Source organism: Mustela nivalis (genome assembly GCF_964662115.1).
Source record: "Mustela nivalis genome assembly, chromosome: 15".
NCBI lineage: Eukaryota > Metazoa > Chordata > Mammalia > Carnivora > Mustelidae > Mustela > Mustela nivalis.
In genome coordinates, this window is record NC_139034.1 from 36,422,696 (window position 1) to 36,449,225 (window position 26,530).

A 26,530-nucleotide genomic window follows, 5' to 3' on the forward strand; every position below is an offset into this window, starting at 1 on the left:
ATTATTTCCAATTATCAATTAATGTGGATAAAAATTTATGGCGTTTTATAATTTAGTCAGGAATGCCTTTAGAGAGTTAAGAATATGAGACAAATATATCAGAATAAAATATGCGGAGGCTGGTATTATAAACAAAATAAACTAAGACAAGTTATAGATGAGGTAAGTGCCTTCTGCTGTACCAAGCCGTATCTTTATAAGGAATTTATATATTTTCAGTCATTCAAATATAAATGCTCCAGGTCATTTTGTTCCTGAATAGCAGGGTAAGTGAGAAATCCTTCCCAAAAAAGATGTTACTTTCACTAATAACCAAAAAATTACAGGATCATTTAGATACCTTTTATAGATCACTGTCTTTTTTCTCAGCCTCTAAAGAAAAAAGGTACCCTCTTTAAAAAGTGAGAAATACAAAAGTCCAGGAAAATCCTAAGGGTAAAAAATCAAATGTATGCAATATTTTTCATATCAACTATTGGCACACCTGAAGAAGCTTAGCTTGGTTAATTATTGTACCTGATAAATGTGAAAAACCATTAGAACCACATTATGGAGAATAAAATACATTCCACAAATAATGAAAGATTTTCAGATTCATGATTTTTAAACACCCAGTCTAAATTTACTTCTGAGGTCTGAGGACCTGAACTATGCAATCACATGCACAATTTTAGTTACCTTTCACTTAGGTGATGAAAACTGCTACTTTCATCCTGATGCTCATCTTCGAAACTTAAATTGGACCAGCTGCCAGTGCTATCTTCACCAATACTGAGATTCATCTGCTGGCTGCCAAAAGACTCAGTTGACTGAAACTCTATTTCTTTTGGACTGAAGAGAAGGAAAAAAAAAAGAAGGAAGAGAGGGAGGGAGGGCAAAAAGAAAAAAAAAAAAATCAATCCAAAGTCATCAGATTCTGAATTCAAAGACTATCACTTTGATGATAAAGATTACAAAAACAAGAATTGACATTCACAGCCACACCCGTGGCCCATCCAACCCTTCCTGTCTGCTAATAATGAGACTTTGAAGGAAAGTACACTACTTTCCAAGTCAACTGAGCTGTATCAATTACAGATCCATCCCAAATGCTCTATTTTCTAAATCCTCTTTAAAGCAATTCATAGTTTCAACTGGGACCACTACAGAAGAGCACAAATTGCTGTTTATCACCTACTTTGTAAGACAGTACTTTAATCTGTACTGAGAGGAAGCTCCTTCTGGCTTTAAGAACAAAATCAGTAGTTCAAAGAATTCTAGTACTGTCAATCAGGCCTAGAGTCAAACTAGCCAAAACCTCTTTAAGATTTTGAGCATAGGATCATAACCCTTATTTTTTTCTCAATGAAAAAGAGACATTTATATTTTTATTCCATCTTCACAAGAAAGGACAGTCACTATTCAATTACTGTAACTGTCCCTCTGTATTTAATTCTCGACATTGCAGTTTAAAATACTTTCAAAGATGAAGAGTAAAAATGTTAGCCTTGTGATCAAAATCTTCTAGCGGGTCACACCAATCAGTGAGGGTTCAAATCCTTATAACATAATCTGCTGATATGATACCTTCTCCTCATCTCCATGTCTCCATCGTGTCCCACCTATTACTCTCCCCAGTCTACTCATTGCAGCCACGCCTGCCACTGTGCGCCTTCCCCAACACACACAATCCTACCCCTTTGCCTGGAACTCTCCGCCCCAATTCCCATGTGACTTATTCATCTTTGGCTTTCGCTCAAACATTATTTTGTCAGTGTTGCTTCCCCCTCTACCTATTCAAAACTGTAAACCATCCCCACCTGCTCCCCCTACCCCCACCCTCCCCCCACACCTCCCATATTTGCTTCAGTTTTCCTCCAAAGCACTTAGCTCTGAGTGGTGGCACACACGACTATTTTACTTGTCTTATTCTACCATAAGCTCCAGAGAACATATATTTTTGATTATTTTACTTATTTCTGTATCCCCAGTGCCCAGAATAAGTCCTGAACTGCCCTACCCCTCTCTGGGGCTATCCTCATTTTATATTTAAGATACAGCAACCAGAATTATCCTGGACAGGCACATTATAGTTTTGAGCCGTAACAGAGCTCAACTTTGTTCTTTTAATAATGTTTATCACTTTCTGGAATGTGCTGAAATCTAATGGTTTTTTGGCTGAAATGACCCACTAGATGAGGTCCAGAGAAGAGTTTTAATGACTGCTGGGTTATTTTGGCTCAGAATACAGTTCAGATGTTTGCTCTGCTAAAAATAAACTCCCATATAATTCCCCATTTGACACTCACATACCACCCACATACCACCCTTCTGTACATTACAGCTTTGTAAAATATTTATGGTTATTTTCATGAATCAAACATTTACAAGAAAGGGGACACCAAATGAAACCCTTAAAAATAATCCATCTGAACAAATCCCTCTAAAGCCTGAAAGGCAAACCATTTAAACTTCAGAAATAGAAAATGGGAAACAGGACCCTGCGCGAACTAGAGCCAGCTCTTCATAATCAGCATTTACGGAACCCTACACAATTGTTAAGAAGAGAAATGGGAAAAGAACTACAAAGTAATATTCTACTGGCCCTGGTAGAAAGCTGGACCAGAACAGCACTAGCTTGTAGGAATACTTGAGGCCTACTTACTCACCCAAGGGATTAAGAAGAAAAAGTGAAAATATGGAGCTTCAATAACACCGGCATGAGCCAGGCCTGGAAGGGATATCTTAGAGAGTCTAATCCAGGGGAGAGTCTGTTTTCCTCCCAGGCCTTAGGGGAGGCACAGGGAGAAAAAGTTAAAATAGCCTGAGGCCAGTTCTGCTTGAGGAAGGTTGCTTCAGCTATGGAAAGGCCTAGTTTACTAGCACTTATTCATTCATGTATTTGCTTACCACTTATTATATGTCTGCCATCATATTAAGAACTGACAGGGAGTTGTGACAAAGAAAATACAGGTCTGCAAATGTTTACTGTATAAAGGGTCAAACAGGGGTGCCTGGGTGGCTCAGTTGGTTAAGCAGCTGCCTTTGGCTCAGGTCATGATCCCAGAGTCCTAGGATCAAGTCCTGCATTGGGCTTCTTGCTTAATGGGGAGTCTGCTTCTTCCTCTGTGTCTCTTTCCTCTCATGCTCTCTCTCACTCTCTGTCAAATAAATAAATAAAATCTTTTCAAAAAAGGGGGGGCGGCAAAGAGAAAACAGGCATTGTTGGCCATGTGTCTCTACTTCAGCTACTCACCTCTGCCATTAAAGCATAAAAGCAGCCATAGACAATACATAAATGAATGAGCACAGCTGTGTTCCAATATAACTTTATTTATGAACATTAATATTTGAATTTCATATAATTTTCACATGTCACAAAATAGTATTCTTTTGATTTATCAACCACTGAGGAAATGTAAAAACCATTCTTAGCTCATGGACAATAAAAAACAAACCAACAGAGGCCAGATTTGGCCTGTGGGCCAACCTGTCTGCCAACCCCTGCTCTAGGAGAAAGAAGGCTACACAATTAGAGCAAAAAGAGACCTCCTTTGGTTCACCAGAAACATTACAAGAGGATACCATGGAACAACTGGCTTCCAGAGTTCCTGGTCAAACTCCATCTCCTTATTTTAAGATGGCTAAGAAGAGAGGCAGTCCTTGCCACGGCTTTGACAAAAGCTACTAAAAAATCTGAGGAATCCTGTGACTCTGTTAAATTCCACCTCAACTCTAGGAACTTTCTCTGTCCAGTGGAACTAACAAAATCCTACAAACTAATAACACAAGTTGGTTCTGATGCTTTCCAGGGGGGGAAAACAGTTAAACTAAGGTGTTGGTTGGAATCCCCGAGCACAAGGCACAGCTACTGAAGAACAGGACATTGGGAGACCATCGGAAAGAATTTGGACTGGAACGCATCAAGAGAAGTGACAGCAGTCATGGAAATCTTTGGAGAATTTTTAAAGCTTTCCTCCTCACAGCAGTTTGGTTAAATTATGCTCTTTATAAGAAAACTTACCTTTGTGAAGGGAAAGAAAACACCATAACAAGAAAATTTTAATCTCAGAGCAGTTAATGATCACGGTAACACTCTACATTTGCCATCTATAACTCTCTGGTATTTCTTCAGTCCAGCTTTACTTACTTCCCAGCTCTGCGAACGGGGGCAATACGACTATCCTCCCTAAGCCTCCTCTTCTAGTTCAGGAAATGGTTACCGCCTTCCCTCAAAGGGCTGTTGGGGGGATAATGAGACAATAGAGATGGAGAGTAACGTATGGGATATGAAACCCCACACAAATGTAGTAGGGAAAATGTTTTTGTTAACCTGGGGTTAAAAATAATTGCACCTTTCTTAACAGGACCTAAGCACATATGATCAAGTTTAACTTTTATCGTAAAAACCCAGAAGGAATCTGAAACTCACCTGCTGATTGCACATCCAACATTCGTCATTGCTGACGTCATTATTTCTGTGGTAAGGCTCTCAGCAAAGCTAACGCCATCTTGTCCAATTCCGCTATCAGCCGCCAAGCTGGTATTGCTCAGCTCTCTCTCTGCTTTCTCAATAGCTTCCGCAACGATCTTTTCAGCAAGCACTGTCTTCTTATCGAGACCAACATGAATTTGTGGGACATCAAGATGGAAAATTCTAGATTCCTGACAGATGTTGCTAAGTTTTGAATTAGAAACTGGCTTACTACGAGCAAGTGAATCCTGTCTGGAAGTGTGCAGAGATGAATTTCCAGTGCAATCGTGTAGTTCTTTACGGTCACAGTATCTGCAAGCTTGGTCTGTAAGAGGTAACAACTTTTCTGCATAAGTGACCCTATCGGCTGCTTTTGTGGACTCAGACCCATGGAAAACTGTGGATCCTAAACTGAGCCCTAAAGTGTCATCCACTACCTTCTTGGCATACTGCTCTATAGCTTGAACAACATTCTCTCCATAACCAGACCCACTTAAGCTGCCCGTACTGTGGTAAAATCTGTGACTTTGTGAGGAAGGCTGAAGAGACTGAAGAAATTCTGGCTCGATGTGAGACTCGGGGTCTTCATCACGTCCAGACTTTTCATAAAGGCAAGAATCTGTTAAGGATTTTGGCAAGCCACCTGCAGACGCTGTCAGCTCTTTTGTAACATCTCTTGTTATGCTATGAGCAAGAGAAGCTGAAAAACTATACAGTTCAGAGCACTCATTTTTATGTGTGTCCTGCGTCCACTCACCAGTTTGATTTTTACAAAGGTAACCTCCGTGTCTTTTACTTGGCCGTTCTTTATCTGCTTCTCGGTGGTGTTCTTTATTCAAGAATATGAACAGTTCGTTCTTGGTCTTCACCTGTGAGCTCTGCATGGGGAACATTCTTGAGCTGCACTTCATTTTGGCTGTCTTAGCGGCTTCTTGCAATCCTGACTTAACAGACCGATAAGCAAGTCTGTTGGCATACTGGTCCATTAACAACTCACTATTGCCGCCTTCCTGTTTCAGCACTTGGATAATGTGACCCGCATACTCGTCTGTCACGCTTTCACAGCTGGGATACTTGTAGGTCAGACCGGACATACAGGAGCCTGGTGGTAACGAAAGAATGAATGGTTCCACTTCTCTTGAGTGGGCTACAGCCTCTCTATCCAGCTTCTCTTCTGATCGATCATCTCGGCCACTGTCAATGTAACAACTATTCTTTCTTTGCCTGAAAAGCACACAACTTCTAACTTTTGCTATCTTCTCAGCTTCCGTAATGACATCCGCTGCCAGATCACCCGCAAAATTGCGTAATGTTTGTAAATTTTCCTCCGAGCGATTGAAAACGGTAGGTGACACGCTGCTTCGACTTTGTGCATTTAAGCAAGGGCTTTTCACCCTGGGTTCTTGAATGACTTTATTATCCAGGTGGGAAGCCGCCATTTCCGTGGCAAGAGAGACAATGTGGGTAGCTAACAATTCTGCAAATTGAACTTTCTTCCCTGAGTGCTCAGGCTTCACATCCACTTCCGGATGCCCTTCATCTTCACTACTTTCAACTTCTTCTGAAAGAGATCGCATGAGTTTCAACATGAACTCTTCTTTTTCTATGGTATTTTGTTCATTTTCAGACAAACTGCCCACAGATGAGTTGTGTGGTGTAGAGGGAGGTGTAGCAGGTGCAAATTCTTTTGCTAATTCCCCCTTGAGTTTTTTGGTTAACTTCTTGATATCCCATTCAGAACCAGCCCGGGATGGTACAAGAGGAGTGGAGGGAGGAGTATCAGGTATTACATTTCCGTCTCTAATTTTCTGTTTGTCTTCCACATGCAAACCATCTACACATGGAAGCACTGTGGACGAGAAAGTATGTGAATGAGGAAAAGGGTGCTCTTGCCCAAAAGACAAGGGCTCAAGTGCTGTATTATTCACATTATGCTTTGTCACAGGTTTGTCTTTAGCAGCTTCCTTCAGATTGGGTTTCTGACCAGCAGTTGTTGGACATGGTGGGAATGTCTCTACAGAAGAGCCATGAGCCAAAGAACACTTACATTTGGGAGCACAATCCTTTCCTGCTGAAAGTGAACAGTGGGCTAAGTGATCTTGAGCATCAAGAAATTTGGGGAACTTTTCCAAGGTCAACTGTGACTCTTCTCTGGAAACAAACAAGCTTTCTTTGGGTCCGGCATTTTTATCTACACTTGGGATGGTTGATTGGCTTTTATCTATGGAATGTTTAATAACAGTTTTAGATAAATGATCGGCAAACAAGTCCTCATTGCTAGCTTCGCTCTGTTGCAGTGTTGCTTGATCAGAGTGGAAGGGAAGGGGTTTTCCCTTTACTGCTATAGTTACACAATCTGTGTGTTCATCAATGGTTTTTGTATCTTTGAAGGATGTCATTGACTCTAATGTTTCATTTACAATCGTGTGCACCACTGAGGTGGAAAAGTTGCTAATAATCACAGGATCACTTGTTAATTTTGAAGAGCTCTGCATTTCGATATCATCATTAGTTGGTTTAAATTCTTTCTGGTTACCTGGATTGTAGTCTGAGGGTAAACAAATATTTCTGAGACATGCTACTTCCTCTTCTTTGCTTTTTGTGGTGACGTGTGTCTGGGTAAAATCGCCATTCAAATTACTATCATCAGATGACCGAAGAGACTTCGCCTGATATATGTTAGATGAAATCTGGTATGGGAGAAGGGCACTTCCTGCCAAGGGCACTGGTATGGAAGTAACAACTCCAGATGTACAAAACAAGGCCTGCTGTACTGTGTACTCCTTTTTATAGTCCTGCATGGGTCTTGTCACTGTTACGGTCTGATTGTTCCAAGCAGGGGAAAACATGGAAGTCTGTGTCAATGGCATTAAATTTTCTGTGCTCACACACTTTATGTTATCTGTAGAAACACTAACTGCTGCCTTGGTCGTGAAGGTCACATCAACTTGCGAAAGCTCAATAAATGCTTCCTGTATAACAGACTCAGATAAGTCTTTTGCATAGGACTTCACTACTCTGTCCTCACAGTCTGACGACCACCACTGTGGAGATGCAGGTGTTGGAGGATAGGAAAACTGACACACTTCCATGATGCCTTCAAAAACAAGCTCTTCGGCAAGATCTGCAGCAAACCTAGCAACCGTGTTAGTGAATATCTGCTTTTTTACGTATTGTAAATCCTGTAAAGCACTTGCTAAAGCTTCACTCACCAAAAAATTAGCCAGCCCGCTGATGGCACGTTCTCTCAGTGAAAACGCACACTGCCTTCTCAGTTCATTAAATGCCACCTGAAAAATGGAGGATGTCAATTTGATGGCTAAATGACACAACGCGTTGGTACATGAAGAGACTCCCTTCTGTAAGTCTTTAAATGCACTGCCCAAACTTTTTTCCACAAGATCAGATGCAAATTTCTGAATGCTATCTTTAATCATCAAGGATTTATTGTTAGATTTACTTTTTGGCTCAAGGCTTTCGTTCTTCAGAGCTATGGTTTTATTTTCTCCTTTTTTAATACTCTTCGTGTCTGGGGTTATGTCAGGGTGCTGGGTATGAAGAACAGAGCTCAGCACCTCACATGAAATGCTATGGGCATAATCCTCATAGGTGTAATAAAGAGAATCATGACTCTCATGAAGCCGAGCTCCACTGATATCTGTTTGGCAAAAACACTCAGCAGGAGGACAGCCTCCAAGAGGACTAAAGGCAGAGGATCGAACAGGGCTAAACAAGCCGCTGTCCTCCCCTGATGACTTCACTGGGCGTGGTGAATCTGGAGCATCACACAGGTTGCTGTAAGGGGATTCTGGCTTACGAGGAGTTGGCTTCCTAACATTAGCCGGGAGGACTGGACGATCAAACTTGAATTTTTGAGGATTCATTGCAGTGGTTATAGAGCAAGATTTTTCATGTTTGTGTCCTTTCTTTTGTGATGTCTTTCCTAGGACAGGATCTTTTGGAAAAGGACAGGAAGTCTCTAAAGTTGGCTCGAGTTCATCAAACTGATCAAAACTATCAAAAAATTCACTCACTTCTGAGTCCGAATCCTCTATATCATCTTTCACCACAGGAATTTTAGGTAACTCAAGTTTTGCTTTTAAACTTTTCTGATAACCCTCTTCATCCAAGAAAATAACAGGACTTGGACTGGAGCATTCAGATTCAGAAGAGTAGGCAGGCGAAGAAGACAAAAACGTTTTCTGTGCATTACCACCTTTATCTGAAGCATTACATGACCTATAGAAACTCTTTTGGATCCACGGCTCAGTAATTAATGTAGTCACTGAAGTTTTCACAGAAGGTAGTTCTTTATGTCCCAGAATATTTATTAAGGAAGTTGAAGGTTTAGCCAATGACTTCTGCCTCCCAGAGCTGACGAGAATCCTTAAATCATGGGTTTCTACCTGGTGACCAGAAGAAGTCTGAGAAGCAGCATCACACTGGCTCTTTAGTGCGGTAATATTTATTCCTGTAGAAAAAAGAATAAAATGATCAAATTATTCGTGAGCAGAATCTTTTAAAAATTAAATTATATCAGTGGGAATAAGTAGACTTTAAGCATGAAATATTTATTTGTAACATGTCTTCTACACTATGTGGTTTACCAGATTTACCCCAAATCATACTTGAGAGCAAATATACCTTTTATTAAAATAATTTCATTTTACCTGACATCTAGGAATACCTGGTCTATGAAATGGTTAGCTTCTTGTCCTATGTGTTAGAAACACTAATGCGGTCTCTCTACCAGGTAACTCTTCTCAAATTTGAACCCAGGATGATCCAAATACTTAATGTACTGAGGTGAACAGTGCTTGAACAGGACGACCAAAATAAGAACAGAAATAACAAAACCAAGAACCAGATAACAATGAACTTAAAAATCACAAGAGAATGAATTTCTTGCATAACCAAAAAAAATAAAGTTAAAATGTTTAAATTGCATCTAATTTCTAATTGAACAGCTCAGCCTGAAAACTTTTAAGACTGAACGCTAAACTTTCATTTCCCTTTTCAAGAAAAAGTTTAGAAAAGAACAAACCATCATTGCATGGCTTTGAGGTCTCTTCTTCCTCTAAGTGCTCAAAAGCAGTGACAAAGTCATCCTCTATGGAAGACACGGACTGATTGGTGTCATCATCATCTTCCTTAGCAGTCTCAAGTTGGCGCTTCTGATGCAAGTACGTGTCCAGGGTATATCTTATACCAGTAGCATATTTACTTAGGAGACTAAAGATGAAATCAATTCTGAGTCTTGGCAACGTAGGTGACACTCTCATGACACAGAGCATTCCAGAATGCTGACTCTTGGGGAAGATGAAAGATGATAAATATAATTCAACTTTCAAAACATATTATACATTTAAAGCATATTATCTGGAAGTGAAGCCTAGAAATAACACAATCTGAGGGGAAAAAAAAGAAATGCATGCATCCCAAAAGGCTCCCTGATTTGTATTGTTAAATTCTTTTCTTCATTGATTCTCTACAACATTTCTCACCTCCCATTCTTTTTCTCCCAATCTTTTTCTCATTGCTACTCAAATTCCACCTGTCCTATCTCCCAAAATGTTACGGAACTTACAATTCATATCTCTGGCATGTCTTCCAATATTATTATACAGCCTCTTGAGTTTCCTTGTTCATTAACTGAGCTCACCAACTACAATGTAAACTGCTAGAGGGTAGGAACCAGGTTCTATTCTATTTTTGTATCCCATTTTCCAGTAGCTTCCAGCAGGACACCACATTCCCTTCTATCATAAAAGAATCTTCCCCTCCTTTCACCTAAATATCCCTAGTATTACAATTTTATAATAATGTTTAGAGCTCTGATTAAAAATAGAAATCATCAGTTTTTTTGCCATACATATTACCCTTAAAAATGCAAATACTGACATATGACTTAGTGAAAAAAGGTGGAAATCAAATATAATAGCTAATCACATCTTGTAATCCTAGCAAACAAATCAAAGTAAATATAAATGAAAAGCATAATGAAGAAAATGAGGTAAGCAGTTCTACTTTTACCTGTAGACCTCATAATGAACACAGTAGTCTTTTATACTTGGAATAAGTAACCCAAACTTTAAACCTACTGATTCAATTTTTAGGAGGTAAAACATGCAAAGTACTTTTCTTTGACTCATTATCAACAAAATAATACTTACTAAAGAACTAAAGGCTGAATGTTTTAAAACTACTTGTCTGAAATGGGGAGAAGTCAACTTTATAATGAATTGTTTTTTAACAGAAAACAAGTTAAACTATGTCCTCTAAAACACTGAATGCAATATTCATATAAATTTAGAACTAGCCATAAAGGGGGGAAAGATTCTATAGTTTAACCAAAGGTAGAAGAAATTCAAGAAATCCATAAATGAATTTTCAGGAAAAAAATTCATTAATATGCACTTGCATATCATTTAGGGAACTTCACACATGAAAAAAATCTAATTTAAAGCTATGGTCAAAATTACTCTATCCTTTAGTGATTTCAAAGCTTCCTGAGTTCTGTTTTTCACAAATCATATTTCCTTGAGATAGCATTAAAAAAAACCTCAAGCATTTAAGAGTTTAACATTCTTCGTCAAATGTCACTGTAAAATTTGCCCTGAAAAACACATTAGAAATGATATATAAAAGTTACCTGACTTAGAGGACCACTGTTTATATCTGATGATTTACTTATATCCTTCATACAAATAATTTCATTTTCATTTAGACTGCAGAAGTGCAGTGAATTCAGAAGATCTGGAAGTTCCAAAGAAACTGCAGCTAAATCCTAATTTAAAAAAGAAATACAATAAACAACACTTTTGTTTAGATGCCTATATTCAAAAACCTAAGATCTACTGGTTAATATACTTTCAGTTCAAAATAGTTAACATATGTAGTTTATCGTGAGTAATTTTTTAACTCAAAAATAAAATGTACTAAAATATTTTAATACCTGCTATTTCTATAGCCTTTTAAAATACTGACATCAAACTCTAAAGTATTTTTACATGGTACCTCATACATCCATGACAACTAGCCTTTTAATAGTTTTTAGCTGCAAATGTCAACCTGCAATCTTCAAGTTAATCATGGAATACTTCCCACATACAGGGATTCTCCCCAGTAGAATGTGCTTCTTGGAGCTTAAGTTTTTATATTTGTAAAATACATATCTATTTTTATGCCTTTCCTCACCAAAGTATCATATTAAACTCTGGCTGAATATTTTGTGAAGATATTAAGGAAACATTTTTTTTTTTCTCATTGGCCCTTTTTATGTAAAGACTTTACCCAGTGAAAGAATTAATGTCTTTGACCCCACCTAGAGTACTTTCCTTTATAAATATGACTTTATCAATAATTCTTAGTCTTAGTAGACTAAGAGAAATACATTGGAACACTTCTCTTTGCAGCCTTATGTTCTCAGGAGTATATCTTCTCTTATGCCTTCTGTCTAAATAGTTTCCTTCAGGCAAGGGCACAATCAAGACACACAGCAATTTTCATTATCACCTGACAGGTATTATTCATAAAGAAATGAACAGTATTACTTTTTCTTTTGGGAGACACTTAACTGCCATAAAAGGAAAAAACATGGCAATCACAAATATTAAGCAGCAGCACAAGGTAGGGGGGAAAAAGATGCCTAACACATCTACACAAGCTTCAACCTTCTTTATATAACTGTGAACTCTCCTTTGCTGATCATAATCTCAACTACCAGTTTCTGTGTAAACACCTGCCTAAATCAGGCTAAAAATTTTGTACTGGTCAATCTTTACAAATTTCACCTTTTAAATTGAACTCTATCTCAGTTAAAAATATAATGATTTGATGAAGTCAGATTAGGAAGACCATCCAAATTGAAAAAATATATAAAAAAAAAAAAAGTCTCATTTTCTACAGTATGCACAGAATGGAGGAAAGTTAGCTTGTGGTTGGCAATCTTCTCAGATAAATTACTTCTGTGGTCTCCTAACCTAAAACTACTTTCTGTAACAAGAATACTCTGAAAATGCTAAAAGTGAAAATGTCCAAAGCACACTCAAGAGTCATCTTTTAGCTTTAAATAGGAATGATTTAACAGAAGAGTTTAGTGTAAATTTTGGGCTAATCAGGCAAATTTCATGATCTCAAAATCTGTTCCAAATAATCTCCATGGTCTTTTCCAGTTCAATAAATTGACCATACCTGAATATGAGCAGCATCTGTTTCTTCATTAAAACCTAGAAATGTGACCTGAATAAGGAATAAAGCTCCATTAATTTGAGTTTTTTAAGTCTTATCACAATTAGATTATTGACAGAGCCGAGATACAGATAAAAGCACAGAAAACATTAAATGCTGACTGTTACATACAAATGTTGAAGCATCACGTAGTGCAGCTGAAACAAATAGGTTACATGTCAATTATACCTCAATTAGAAATAAATACATTTTTTAAATGCTGGCTGTCTTGGACAAAATGATTTTTTTTTTCAAAATCATCACAAAGGTTTTTCACCAAAGATTTGGTTCCATAATGCAGTTCTCAACCTCCCCCACATCCACTTCATTAACAAGTTCAATCAATTCTACTCCACAAACCTATCTCCTGTAATATCTCCCTCTCTCCACACCCCCTGCCCCCACTTCTCATCTGCATGATGGTCCTGTTCCACCTGGTCTCAGTAATAATCATGGCACTCCCCTGTCAAAACCTTTCCATGCTTCCCACTATAAGTCCTAACCAAGGCCCCCAGGCTCTGAGTTAGCCAGAATTTCAACCTTCCCTCACATTTATTCATACACATGGGCCCCCTTTCTGGGTCTAGAACATGCCCAGTTTGTTACTGTTATGCAGTAACGCCCCCACAACCTGTGTCTCTAGACCTTGGATGCTTACACACCTTGCTCCTCCTCATACAAGATCCAACTTAATGTCACCTCCTCAGGAAGGCTTTCTGGGGTATGTCCCCAAGACTCCTTATTGACTTCCTATGATATTATCACTTATTTCCTTCAACATCCTTATATAGGGATTTCTCTACAGGAGTTTATATAAATTAAGTTTCTAAAAGAATATCTAACGGCATGAAAAAAAGTCACATTTTAAAATAAAATAGTAAAAAGGACAAGTTACAGACAAAAATGATACAAGATATGCACACAATTTCAACCTTATTTTTAAAAACATACACATGAAAAATAGTACTGGAAGGCAATACACCAAGCTATAAGCAGTGATTAATTCTAGATGATGGAATTATAAATGATGTTATTTTTTCCTACTTTTTTCATGTTTCTTCCCCCTAATTCATGTTTCTTCTTTTCATGTTTCTTGCCCCTAATTCATAAGATTAATGATAGACATGTTTTGTTTTGTTTTTTAAGGTTTTGTTTATTTATTTGTAAGAGAGAGGGAGAGAGAGAGAGAAAATGTGACACAGCGCACAAGCACACACAAGCAAGGGGAGCCGGCTCCCTGCTGAGCAAGGAGCCCAATCCCAGGACCCCTGAGCTTAACCTATGGAACTACCCAGGCACCCCTGATAGGCATTTTCTTTTTGATACTTGCAATATTTCTTCTTTTTCTACAAGCATCATGTACTACTTTTGTAACCCCCCAAAAGTATTATTTTTAAAATTTATATTCCCTTTATGTCTTTGACATCATAGGAAGAAAATCTTCCATTTGAAGACAGAATGGTAAACTGTCAACTAAGCAAGTACTGTGACTAAAAATACGAAATACTTAAATTATAGCAATGTGGAAAATCAATTCTCAAGAATTAAGGGAAAGCAGCATAGTTAAAATATAAAGAAACACTGACTATACTTTTGATCTCTTTCTGATGACTCACAAACAAGTCAGAATATTGCATTAACCCAGGATCGTTATTCTAATTATGTTCATCACTTCCCCAAAAGTGCTACAGTTAATTTCCAGGTCTCTAGGTAAACTTTTAGGCTCTAGGAGCCAGTCTCCTCATCTATAAACCTTGGAGCAATACAACTCCTCTTCCACATTGTAAGGGTTAATCGAAAACGTGGAGGAGAAAGTGCCTTGCACATCACAGACAGTCCATGACAAAGAAGCTCAAAAACAAACTTCTTTCTTTTCTTCACAAAACACTTAGAGATATGCATACCCTCAAGTGAGACAGAAATTCCTTCTATTCTTTCAAGTTTCCTTTTACTGAATACAAAAGAGAAAATAAGCTGACATGCAGTTTTGAAGATGCCAGTAGTTTTATATTTCCCATTGATCGAGGAAGGCCTCACCAAAGAATGTGGGCTCGGAAAGGCACTACGTAAGCAGCTGGAGATATACAGGCTGGAAAACTGTCTGAGGGCAGAAGGACACAGGAGACCTGTCATACTTGGCAACAACAGAGGAGATTAAGAGAGGCTCAGCTTTACTAAAGTAAAGCAGAAGGGATAACAGAGAAGATAATAGTCAAGAGCCACCGAAATTAGCTGACACAAAAGGAAAAGGCTCAGGTCAGAGAACACTGTAGCCTGAAGGGTCTGCTCACCATACCTCTGGAACTACTTCAAATATAGTTTCACAAGAAAGATGAAAGAAAATCCTTCCTCAAAATAAAAATACTCAATATATTTTTTAATTAGATCCTTGGTTTCAAAAGAAAAAAATTTTTTTCAACTAATATACTTAGCACTTTTGAGCTTGAACAGCCTAATACCTTACTTCTCTTATTTGCTGACATGAATATATTGATGGGACTGTGGCTATATTACAGGAAAAAATGTACTTCTTTTCATAGTAGTAAGTCCAAGGACTGGAAACACTGATGTTGCACAGAAATAGTTGAGCAAGTACTATATCCTGAGTAGTAAATATGTTAATTTCAAAGTACTTTTATCACTACTTTTTCATTTTGTATCAAAGTACTGAATTTAAATAATCAAGAAAATAAAAACCAAAAAAAAAGCATAAAGAAAACAGTATATGACATCTCAGCGGCTCAGTTGTTAAGCATCTGCCATGGGCTCAGGTCATGATCTCAGGGTCCTGAGATCAAGACCCGCACTGGGCTTCCTGCTCAGCAGGAATCCTACTTCTCTCTCTCCCACTCCCCCTGCTTGTATTCCCTCTCTTGCCATCTCTGTCAAATAAATAAAATCTTTAAAAATATATAGATACAATTCATGTTTAAGAGTAAAAATTTTAGTATTAAAGTATCAATTTACTGACTATAGCAGGAATCATCTAATACAGTGCTGTATGTCCATGACTGTGACCAACAATGCCTATCCACTAAATTAAACGTGCTCACTATAATACACTAAGACAACTATGTTAGCCAATATTTAAAACAAGTACTTCTCATACATGTATTAATACATACAGATTTTAGGCAATTTAAAAACAGATGGCGCAGCTTTACAAAGAAGCATGAAAATACACTGTTTCAGTAGGAAGAGATATTGAAAGTATTATGTCAAACCTCAGTCAAATTGGCATGTTCATCCTGCTTTAAGCAATCCTCTGCTGATATACTGCATAGTTCCTTCTCACTCTGTAATAAAGACTTGACAGACTGGAACACATCTTCACTGAAGCTCTGAAAATAAAAGATATTCTTAATTTATTTAATTCTAAGACAAGGTGAAAGATCTTGGAGATATTCTATTTTTAAATGCAGAGTCACTAAATCTCCAATTAATATTCATTTGGCACCTGTGAATATATACAGACCTCAAATGAGCTGAGAGAAAGAACCAGCATAGGGCTTAATCATGTAGAATTCCACCTGCTCAAAACACACACATCACAGCCCAGGCATTCGACCTACCAGAAACTCATGAGGCCCTCACTCTGGGTTCATTTACTCTTACTCCACACTAAAACCCAACAGACTGCATACCTGATTTCCAAGTCAATGGCAGAACAGAAGCAGCAACTATATAAGGAGGAAGGTGATGTAGACGCTGTAATAAGCATGCTAACAAAAGTGATTACTCTCATAACGAAGGTGGAGATGGAAAAGAGAGATAACAACCTGAGCTAAGACTTTTCAGGGGTCCTGAAGCAGCTATATGATAAAAGGAGGGAAGGTTTTCAGAACTTGGTAGGGGAGAGGTCACAAACACAAAGGAATAGAGGGAGGAAAAAAATTACATAAAGAAAATAATAAGTATTACAGTCAGACATAAAGAGAACATTAATTTCATTCTACCTTATTCTCCTTCTATTGATCTACTGATCTGCTCTTCTATTAGACATGTCCTGATTTCCTAATCTTTCCCGGTAGAAACTCTACCAAGCCCAAGACCTGTGAAGATTTTCCCACCCCTCAGTCATAATAAATCAAAGTTTCTACTGTACTATCTATACACTGAGATCATTTAATACACATCACAACATACTACCATTTCTGTTTTTGTATATATTGGTCTTTCCTACCATTAAACCAAATTATTGAGCCAGAGACTATATTTGATTCAGTTTGTTTCCTTAGATTTCAGTACCTCACATACTGTAGAATATGAACTCAACAAATGTTTGCCAATTTAAAAAGAAGTTAGTGAAACTCTTTGGTTTAAAAGACAAGATACATAAGAAACCAAAGCAGTAAAGAAAAAAATATAATATTAAATTTGAATATGAATTATCAATATAAACTCATGATTCCTTAAACACATTAAAAACATTCTTTAAACTACTACATTTTTCCACTGAAACATCACAGAAGCAATGACCCTCAGTAGTAATGCACCCAGATTTTGGTTTCTAAATACCATTTTGCCAATAAAACGAATTGGAGCTCCTAGGAAAATGGTTGGTTCCAGGCTGGAGGCAGAGAAAGTATGCCATCTGGGTGGGGCATCTTAATTGTGACAAAGCAAGGAAGTGCTCAGGAACTAAAGGGGTCATTTCAAAAGAACACAGCAGGAACAGGTGAAGGGGATTAAGGGTACATTTACTGTGATGAACACTGAGTAATGTATAGAAGTGCTGAATCACTGTATTGTATAGCTGAAACTAAGACACCACTGTACATTAACTGTACTAGAATTAAAATTAAAAAAAAAAAAAAAGAAAAGAAAATGGAGGCCAACCTGAAGGAATTCCCACTGGAATTTAGGCATCAAAAGAATAAAAATGGTAATGAATTATAATAACTGGATTTTTTTTAAACCTACGAATCCATTAAAGAGACAGATAAAAGGATGGGGGAAGAACACTTGTTTACATAAGAATGCTGAATGACAAATATGGACAGGATGACAAAATTTATAAATGCCATTTGTAAATCCCAATGTAATTACTGATTTAGGGAAAGATTATCAATGTATCCATATCACTGGGTTCAAAGCTACTGGGCAACAGGATGCTCACTCTCTCCAGGCATCACTCTACATATTACTTATTAATTGTACCAATTATAAAGGATACATGTCTTTATGTTGGCGATATTTGGTGATACTGGGTGGAGATTAAAGAAACACAATACCCAAATAAAGCATGAGTCTTGACTAGATCCTAGATGAACAGCAAAGGTAAAAATAACAAAGATATTTGAGACAATTAGGGAAATTTGTATATGAAATGCATGTTAGATGATGTTACTGAACTAACAATTTTTCTGAGGAGCGGTAACGATGCTGATGTTCTTAAGAGATGTCTGCAGCCAATTCTCACGTGGTCTCAAAAGGGAAGTGTTTATGTAGATGCGTGCGTATGTGTACACGTGCACACATGTGTTTGTATACACACACAAATAGCATGGTAATGGCAAAATGTTAACTGACGATGAACCTAAGTGAGGGGTATGTATAGTGTTCATTGAACGGATTTCTTTTCTCAACTTCTCTGCAGGCTTAAAAATATTCTAAATTTTAAATGATTCTGTTTTCATTAATGAGTGGAGGTTTTTAGGCTGAGATACAAACAACTCAAAAAGAAATTAAAAAAATATGAAATCTGAACCTAAACTATTAATATAAATTCACGACACTGAAGGAGCAATGGGCACTCCTAGTACCCAAAGTACCTGGTTTCTAAATACTAGAAGGGGTTCTTTGGAGAAAAGCCAATTCCAAGTCTGAGAAAGGGAAAGTAGAAGGTGAAACTGGGTTAATCTGTTATACTAGAAAGTAGGCAAGCAATCAAAGAATTAAGAACCTAATACAAAAGGATATAGGCACCAGCTTAGAGGGACAATGTCTGAGACCCCTTGAGCAACTTAAGTGAATAAATAACTATAAATAAATAAAAGACTGTAAAACAGAATTTTTAAAATCCATGAATCCAGAACAATACAAATGAGCAAATGAATGGAAATAAACTCACTTGTTTATTCCACCAAATTATTAATCTGAAAATTGGTAATTCAAAGGCATTTATCCAAGCTTTATGGGAGATACTGTAGCTCATTAAGATTAATGAGGGAATGCTTTTAAGAATTCTAGCTAATAAATGTAAAAAGAATCATAGCATTAGGAAAATCTTCATTTCGCAGCTTTTAGGAAATAACAGATTCAGGAAAGAGTCATCAAGGATACCAAAAATATTAGATAAAAAGTTGCTGGAAGGGGTGCCTGGGTGGCTCAGTGGATTAAAGCCTCTGCCTTCGGCTCAAGGTCATGATCCCAGGGTCCTGGGATCGAGCCCCACATCGGGCTTTCTGCTCAAGTGGGGAGCCTGCTCCCTCCTCTCTCTCTTTGCCTGCCTCTCTGCCTACTTGTGATCTCTCTCTGTCAAATAAATAAATAAAATCTTAAAAAAAAAAAGTTGCTGGAAAAAAACAAGGTATTTACACACAGCAAGTATCATCTCATAAATTATTTAATAACTAGAAAATGGAAAACACGCTTTTTTTTTTCTTAAAGATTTTATTTATGAGAGAGAGAGAGAGAGAGATCACAAGTAGGCAGAGAGGCAGGCAGAGAGAAAGAGGGGAGGAAACAGGCTCTCTGCGGAGCAGAGAGCCAGACACCGCGCTCGATCCCAGGACCCCGGGATCATGACCTGAGACGAAGGCAGAGGCTTTAAAGCACTGAGCCACCCAGGCACCCCGGAAAACACACTTTTAATATGGACATTTCTGGCAGCATTACTACTCTCATCAACTGAGCGATTCTTGCATCACTGATCACAGGAAAACCTGAAATTCTATCCTAACATCATCCTATACAGTATTCTTGCTGAAAATGTTTAACCTGAATCTAATCAAGCTTTGACACCGAACTTCTAGAGTCTGTGAAATGTAGAAGAGAGAGGAGTAAGTTAAATACAGATCTAGCATGTGGGACATTGCACAAGAAACTGGCCTGGCCTGTTCAGGAAGTCAATCTTGAATGAATGAATGAATGAATAAATAAATAAATAAATAAATAGAAGAAACTCTCAGACCACAAGTAACATAAATAAGTCATAAGCATCAAAGGCAACTTAAGGCTTAAGAGTCTAGACTGAATCCAAAGTGGGAGTGTAGTTAAAGGTGGGGAAGACTGCAGAAGACTTTTTATGGGTAATAAAGGAAGCCTGAGTACATCTGGGTATTGGGCATTAGGGAATTATAATTTTCTTAAATGTGATAACTGTATTATTTTTATGTGATAAGTGAATTATTGTTATGTGGGAGGATATGGTAATCCTTGAGAGAAGTACGCTCAAGTAGTCAGGAGTAAAAAGACATTAAGACTGTAACTTTCAAGTAGTTCTGCCAGAAGGTAAACACGTGCATGTGCACACGTAGAGCAAATAAAACAAAGTCCAGTGGACCTTTGAACAATATGGGTTTTAATTGCACGGGTGCACTTACACGTAGTTTTTTTTCAGTGAACAGCTTACTGCTATAAACGTATTTTCTCTTCCTTATGATTTTCTAATAACATTTCCTTTTCTCTAGAATTTACTGTTAAGAATATGGAATATTATACATATACAAAATATGTGTCAATTGGCTGTTTAAGTTATTGGTAAGGCTTCCGGTCAACTATAGGCTATTAGTGGTAAAGTTTTTGGGGAGCCAAAACTTACACATGGATCTTCAGCTGCACAGGGGATTGGCACCCTTAACCCCCCATTTCTCAAGGGTCGCTGTATTAGTAACCTTTGAATATGTGTGTTGGTACGCAAGTTTATGTTTAGGAGTGCTATGATTTTAACTGTCTGTATGCTTGAAATTTTTCATAATAAAATGTTAGAAAAAAGAGGTCAAGAAATGGAAGGGTAACCAAATTCTCTTAAGAGAGGATTCTTCCTCAGACTAGAAAGAGGATCAGAAATCATATTTAATTTGCTAATTATCCAGTACCTAGCACAGAACCAGTACCTAGCACAGGGCCTAGAATAAAATAAACACTCAAATTTTTATTTGCTGAATGAACAAATGAATAAAAGGCAATATCTGGGGGTAAAGGTAAAGGTACATAAGAAAATTCATACCTGTTGCTTCTATTGTTAAAAGAGGGGGAGATTTTGAGATGACAGAAAACTATCTGCTGAGCAGAAATAGGGAGGCACTGTCATCTTTGGGAAATAAAGTTGATTTACTTCATATCACTATTTTCATATATGCCAGTCTTACTAATATTATTAATTATAATATTAAGATTCAGTTGAAAAAAAGAATATCATACAGCTGCTTAACAAGATTTTAAAAAATGATCCACATTTTTATTAAAACTATAACTGAAAGGAATCTAATACAGTGAACTTACTCTTCTGACGGATGTTCTAGTCTTCATGTGACTGTTTCTCAAAGTCTGGAAGGTCGCCATAACTATATTGCTGTTGTATGTAATCAATGAAGAATTAATCCATAAAATACCTAAGGAAAACATATTAAAAGAAAACAACTAATTTACTGATTTTAGCGATTCAGGCAGACATTCTGTCCTAAAATAACTTCTTTAAATTCAGTCATTTAAAAATAAAAACCTTAAAATTCTGAGACATAAAAAATTATTTTAAGCAGTTTGCCCTTATTTATTGAATCTCACTGCCTTTGTGTTTTGTTTTGTCTCGCTTTTTACAAATAAGAAAGTACATGAATGTCTTAATAAGAAATCTTTGGAAATCCTTTTAAAATCTAAAATAATGAATATCACAAAAGAATCCCAGCCTTCTTGCCTCCCAAAAGGCACTCAAACCCTAGGGTCACTGTGAATGTGTGAATGCCCCACTCCTTATTTCCTGGGCAGAAAGATTTGATAATATGCAAATTAGACTACGAAATCTGTATTTATCAAATAAAACCCCATAAACAATAACAAACTCCTTATTTAGGAATCTTAAGAGCACCAATGACTAGAGTTCAAAAAACATCCAAGTTAAATGATTAAGAGTACTTAAAACACATGCACACGTACATGCGCATGCACACACACAGATACAGAGACAAACATATACACAGAGACCTTGGAAGAAACTCTAAAATTAAGGACTTAAACTTTTTATCAATGTATTTAAAAAGGACCTTTGAAAGTTTAAATCAACTTGGGCATTAAGTACCCAGTATTCACATCTAATCACAGTACCTTGCCCATTCAAAATCTACTTGTGCTCATGCTATGGATACAAGGAGAACAAAGCAATACAGCCCTCTTGGGCTCAGAGACTTGGAAGGCAAGTATTTCATTATAGTAAGGAATGAGAATAGGAACTGAATTCGAAATCACTAAATAACTCAAAAATCTGAATGAATAAAATTTAAGAACGGGTTTCAATCAAATTGGCCTTACCAAAAATAACCCAGTTGAGGTTTTTAAAACATCTGATTAATATAAATTTACACTATGAAGAGATACATACGCAAAACCAAACGTGAACCTACTTTCCATCAGGAAGGCAAACCAATTAAATGTTGGTGGAGTTGTAATTTTATATTCTTTCACCGTAGAGAGAAAACTGAAGTGTATATACATGCACCCACACAGACGCACCTCCCTCTAGAGATCTAGATTGCAATTTTTAACAAAGAATTATGATGATATCCTATTCTGAACCAGAATTAATTCTAGTTGTCTCCTTAACAATAAAATGTGATTGACTAGGATTGAAGCAGGCTTGTGAAAAAGGCAAGGGAGGCTCCAACAGCACAAGATAAAGAACAATATACCAGTTCTCAGAAGAGTACCATTTGGGTCCCTATTCTACCTCTCATTAGCTTTGTTTCCTCTAGGTAAATTGCAGTATCTCTGGATCTCTTTCCTCAAAGTAGATATCAACTTACTTTCTGGAGATGTTTACCGTAAGAATCAAATGGAAAATAATTTACAAGAGGTACTTCAGAAACTATACATCATAAGTAAAAGAAAAGCTAAAATATTTACTTATGGATCAAAGTGATCAAGGGGTCAAATTCTCAAAACAAGGTATAAATATAAAAGTTTATGTGGCCAAAGAAAGACAGTAATCTTTTTATTTTTCCCAGGCCAACTCTCTCCTTTTTCCCCACAGAGTTCTCTTCAACTGTCAGAAACCCTGAGAGGCAAAGGGACTTGCCTTAAACGTTACAGAAAGCTTGTAAAATACAAAAGCCAACACAAGGGTTCCAGAAAAGCAGAATTCTCTAACGCAGCAGCTGAATCAAACGGCACCTTCCATGTGGGCAACTGTGTAATACAGATCCAAACCTCGAAAATCTTCCTCTGCTATAAAACAGTAATTCTCCTTCTGGGAATTCATCAAAGAAAGTAATGATCCTGAAGCATCTAGGATCCAAACGAGAGCTTATAAAGCACCAAGTGCTTTGCTAAGGGATTTATGCGAACATCTCATGTAATCCTCAGGACGGGAAGAATGGTATTCCAGATTTACAATGAGACAAACTGAGGCCTGGGGAAGTTAGGCGATTCTCCCAGACCCACACAGTGAGCAGTAGAGCTGAGATTCAAATCCAAACCAAACTCTAACACCCAGGCTTCTAATGGCTCCTCTGGAGTGTGTAAAGGTTTGAAAAGCGGTTCATCACACTTTATAATAGAAATGAGCAGCCTTCTAGGTGCCAGAAACAGGAGAGTGACTGAATAACCTGGAGGGGTTCCCCATGATGGGATCGCATTCAAAACAACACTGAAGGACGGAGAAGCAGCACACACAAAGCATCTTCACTTTCTGACTACTGAAAGGGTGAAATCGGGGAAAGAGATGGGAAACAGCAATCGCCTTTGCAGCTGCTAACTCAAGTCCACAGGAGGAAAGATTACACACTGACTCAGAAGAGAAGCGGGCCAATTATCTAGATGAGCTGGTCACAGGAAGCTGCTGTGACAAGCCATGCCCCTGAAACACAAGAGTGACAAGGAGGCTGGGGGCGGCCAGGGTGCTCAGAGACAACATCCTGTCTGGATGTGACGCCTCTAGTTATCCCAGTGCTCTACCGACAATACTCCTGAACAGCAGACCTAGAGAGAACACTCTCTTCACAGTTGAGTACTAACGCAAATGGAACCCAACGTTCAATAGACCTATGAAGGAACACTAAAAACACACACACACACACACACAAAAAAAATACATATACACTAAAGAAATAAAGAAAAACTCCAGATGAATATTATCATGCCACCCAAAACTCCTATTATCTATTTTCAGAATGGTACATCAGAATTTATATTAATAAGAAAGAAACTATATTTAGTTCTATATCTTCACTCATTTTGAGTCCTACTCCATCCCTTTGTCTTTAACACATAAGTAAAATACTATCTCACAAAGGGAAAAATCTATCAGAGAATAATCTTTGCGACAGTCCATTCAAGTGAATCCAACCTGAGATGGTATGACTCATACTCGGGTAAAGCGGATCTTTGGAAATGAAGCAAAGACAAACGGGGGAGAAAGACCAACAGAGCAGGGTTACTTCACCATCTTACATAATGAGAGAGAATATAGTTTCAAACAGACTTCACAAGAGGGGCAAAACTACAGTATTTTCCCCTAAACACCTTTGTGTTATGATAATAAACTTCCCACTAAATGCTTTTTTGATTTGTGCCCTGTTATAGGTAAACAAACAAGATTCCCTTGTTATGGGAATAACTAAGTGTGTTTCTTTACAGTCAAGAAAATTAAAATGAAACTAGATCATTCTTTTGAAAGATCAGAGACAGAAGTATAGATAGACAACGCAAACAACTGAAAAGAAAGCTGGTAGAGGAGCTCAATAAAAGTACAGCATATAGGGGCGCCTGGGTGGCTCAGTGGGTTAAAGCCTCTGCCTTCAGCTCCAGTCATGATCTCAGGGTCCTGGGATCGAGTCCCACATTGGGCTCTCTGCTCAGCAGGGAGCCTGCTTCCTCTTCTCTCTGCCTGCCTCTCTGCCTATTTGTGATCTCTGTCAAATAAATAAATAAAATCTTTTTTTAAAAAAATACAGCATATAAAAACACCATGAAATAGGGGCCCTTGAGTGGCTCCGTCAGTTAAGCATCTGACTTCGGCTCAGGTCATGATCTCAGGGTCCTGGAATCGAATCCTATGTTGAACTCCTGCTCAGTGGGAAGTGTGCTTGTCCCTCTCCCTCTGCCTCTTCCCTTGCTTGTGTGTGCATGCACTCTCTCTCCCTCCCTCAAATAAACAAATAAAATCTTTAAAACTAAACAAATAAATAATAAATTTAAAAATAAAAATACCATGAAATAAATGAAATCCCCTTAGAAGCAACCAAAAAGCAAAATGGATATTGCTTAAAATACTGAAACGCCAACGAAGTCTTAAGAAACATCACAGGATAAAAACAGATGAAAGCATTAGAGAAACAATTATAGAGAGTATAGAAAACAGACATATGGGACACTTTGAATAAATTACACTTATCTTGGATCCTGTGATTTCCTTTCCTAAAATTTATCCTACATATATACTTGCACAAAATTCATGAAGATATATGTGAAAGAATGTTCACTAAAACAAAACAAAACAAAAAAACTAAAAATAATCTAGAAGTCCATCAATTCAAATAAATTATACTACATTTGTATGACTGATTATTACCAGCTGTTGGATTTAGATCAATACACAGTGATGTGACAGCATGTCCATAAAATATTAAGGTAAGAAGCAAGTTGCAGAACAGTGTACACAGTATGTGCTCCCTGCATGGCTTTAAAAAATAATTACATGCACATGCAACCCTGTGTGTATATTTGTACATGTCTAGGAGATCCTATAGTGGATATAGACTAAACTTATGACAGTGGTCATGCATGCTGGGACTTTTTTAATATTATGAAATGTCATATAACTATAGTATGGGAAGATGATACATTGTTAAGTAAAAGAAGACAAGCTTCCGGGCACCTGGGTGGCTCAGTGGGTTAAGCCGCTGCCTTCGGCTCAGGTCATGATCTCGGGGTCCCTGGATCGAGTCCCGCATCGGGCTCTCTGCTCAGCAGGGAGCCTGCTTCCTCCTCTCTGCCTCTCTGCCTACTTGTGATCTCTCTCTGTCAAATAAATAAATAAAATCTTTAAAAAAAAAAAGAAGACAAGCTTCCACATGTTCAGAGTATCCCATTTTTTTATAAAATCTATATGACTACAAGTGTGTATTTATGTAAGCAATGTAAAAACAAACATCTACGAAATGGGTATAAACATTGTTTTTTACCTGGGTAAACACAATTAAAAGAGTTTTATTTCTCTGGACGTGCATAAGTTCTTTCATAATCAGAAAACAAATACAAGTCTTTGCCACTCTCTTCGGGCCTAAGAAATTTTCAAGTTGACATCTATTTCCTGACCTTTTTATAGCATGAGTTAACCAAGCCAAGGAGTCTCTGAAACACCTTCCTTGTCTTCTACCAACACTCTTAACCTATCTTGACTCTCTTCCTATGGCACTGGTTCTCAAACTTCAGTACACATCGGATCAGCTTATTTCTAATACCCCTCTCACCCCCAACGATCTAGATTCAGGTCTACATGGAACCCTGAAATCTCCATCTTTAACGAGTACTGTCTCTAGTTTCTGATTGAGAAACACCTTATCTCTCTAGCCATTACATTAGTCTCTTTCCCTAAATTTTTTCACAAGTTGTTACTCAAATGCTAACATTTCTACCCACCATCCTTGTCCTTCATGGAACTCATTCTACCTAGTTTTCCAAGGATAGTTA

The 26,530-nt window shown here is 37.6% G+C and overlaps 1 protein-coding gene and 1 long non-coding RNA gene across 9 annotated transcripts in view; one reads left to right on the top strand and one right to left on the bottom strand.

Annotated features, from left to right (window-relative positions):
• Positions 1-26,530, top strand: part of LOC309849105 — a 278,100-nt gene that overhangs the window by 214,961 nt on the left and 36,609 nt on the right. The gene's annotated exons all lie outside the window — the stretch shown is intronic.
• The window catches only part of AKAP11 (A-kinase anchoring protein 11), a 50,182-nt gene that overhangs the window by 14,663 nt on the left and 8,989 nt on the right, over positions 1-26,530 (bottom strand). For all 8 annotated transcript variants that reach the window (XM_082701345.1, XM_082701348.1, XM_082701344.1 and 5 more), the window contains 7 exons: positions 21,131-21,240; positions 15,907-16,023; positions 12,647-12,694; positions 11,106-11,240; positions 9,498-9,762; positions 4,412-8,924; positions 679-831 (listed from right to left, as the gene is read on the bottom strand). In XM_082701345.1, coding sequence (XP_082557471.1) covers positions 679-831; positions 4,412-8,924; positions 9,498-9,762; positions 11,106-11,240; positions 12,647-12,694; positions 15,907-16,023; positions 21,131-21,190 — 5,291 coding nt within the window. In that variant the 5' untranslated portion in view covers positions 21,191-21,240. Of the gene's footprint in view, positions 1-678; positions 832-4,411; positions 8,925-9,497; positions 9,763-11,105; positions 11,241-12,646; positions 12,695-15,906; positions 16,024-21,130; positions 21,241-26,530 lie in introns of those variants that run through there.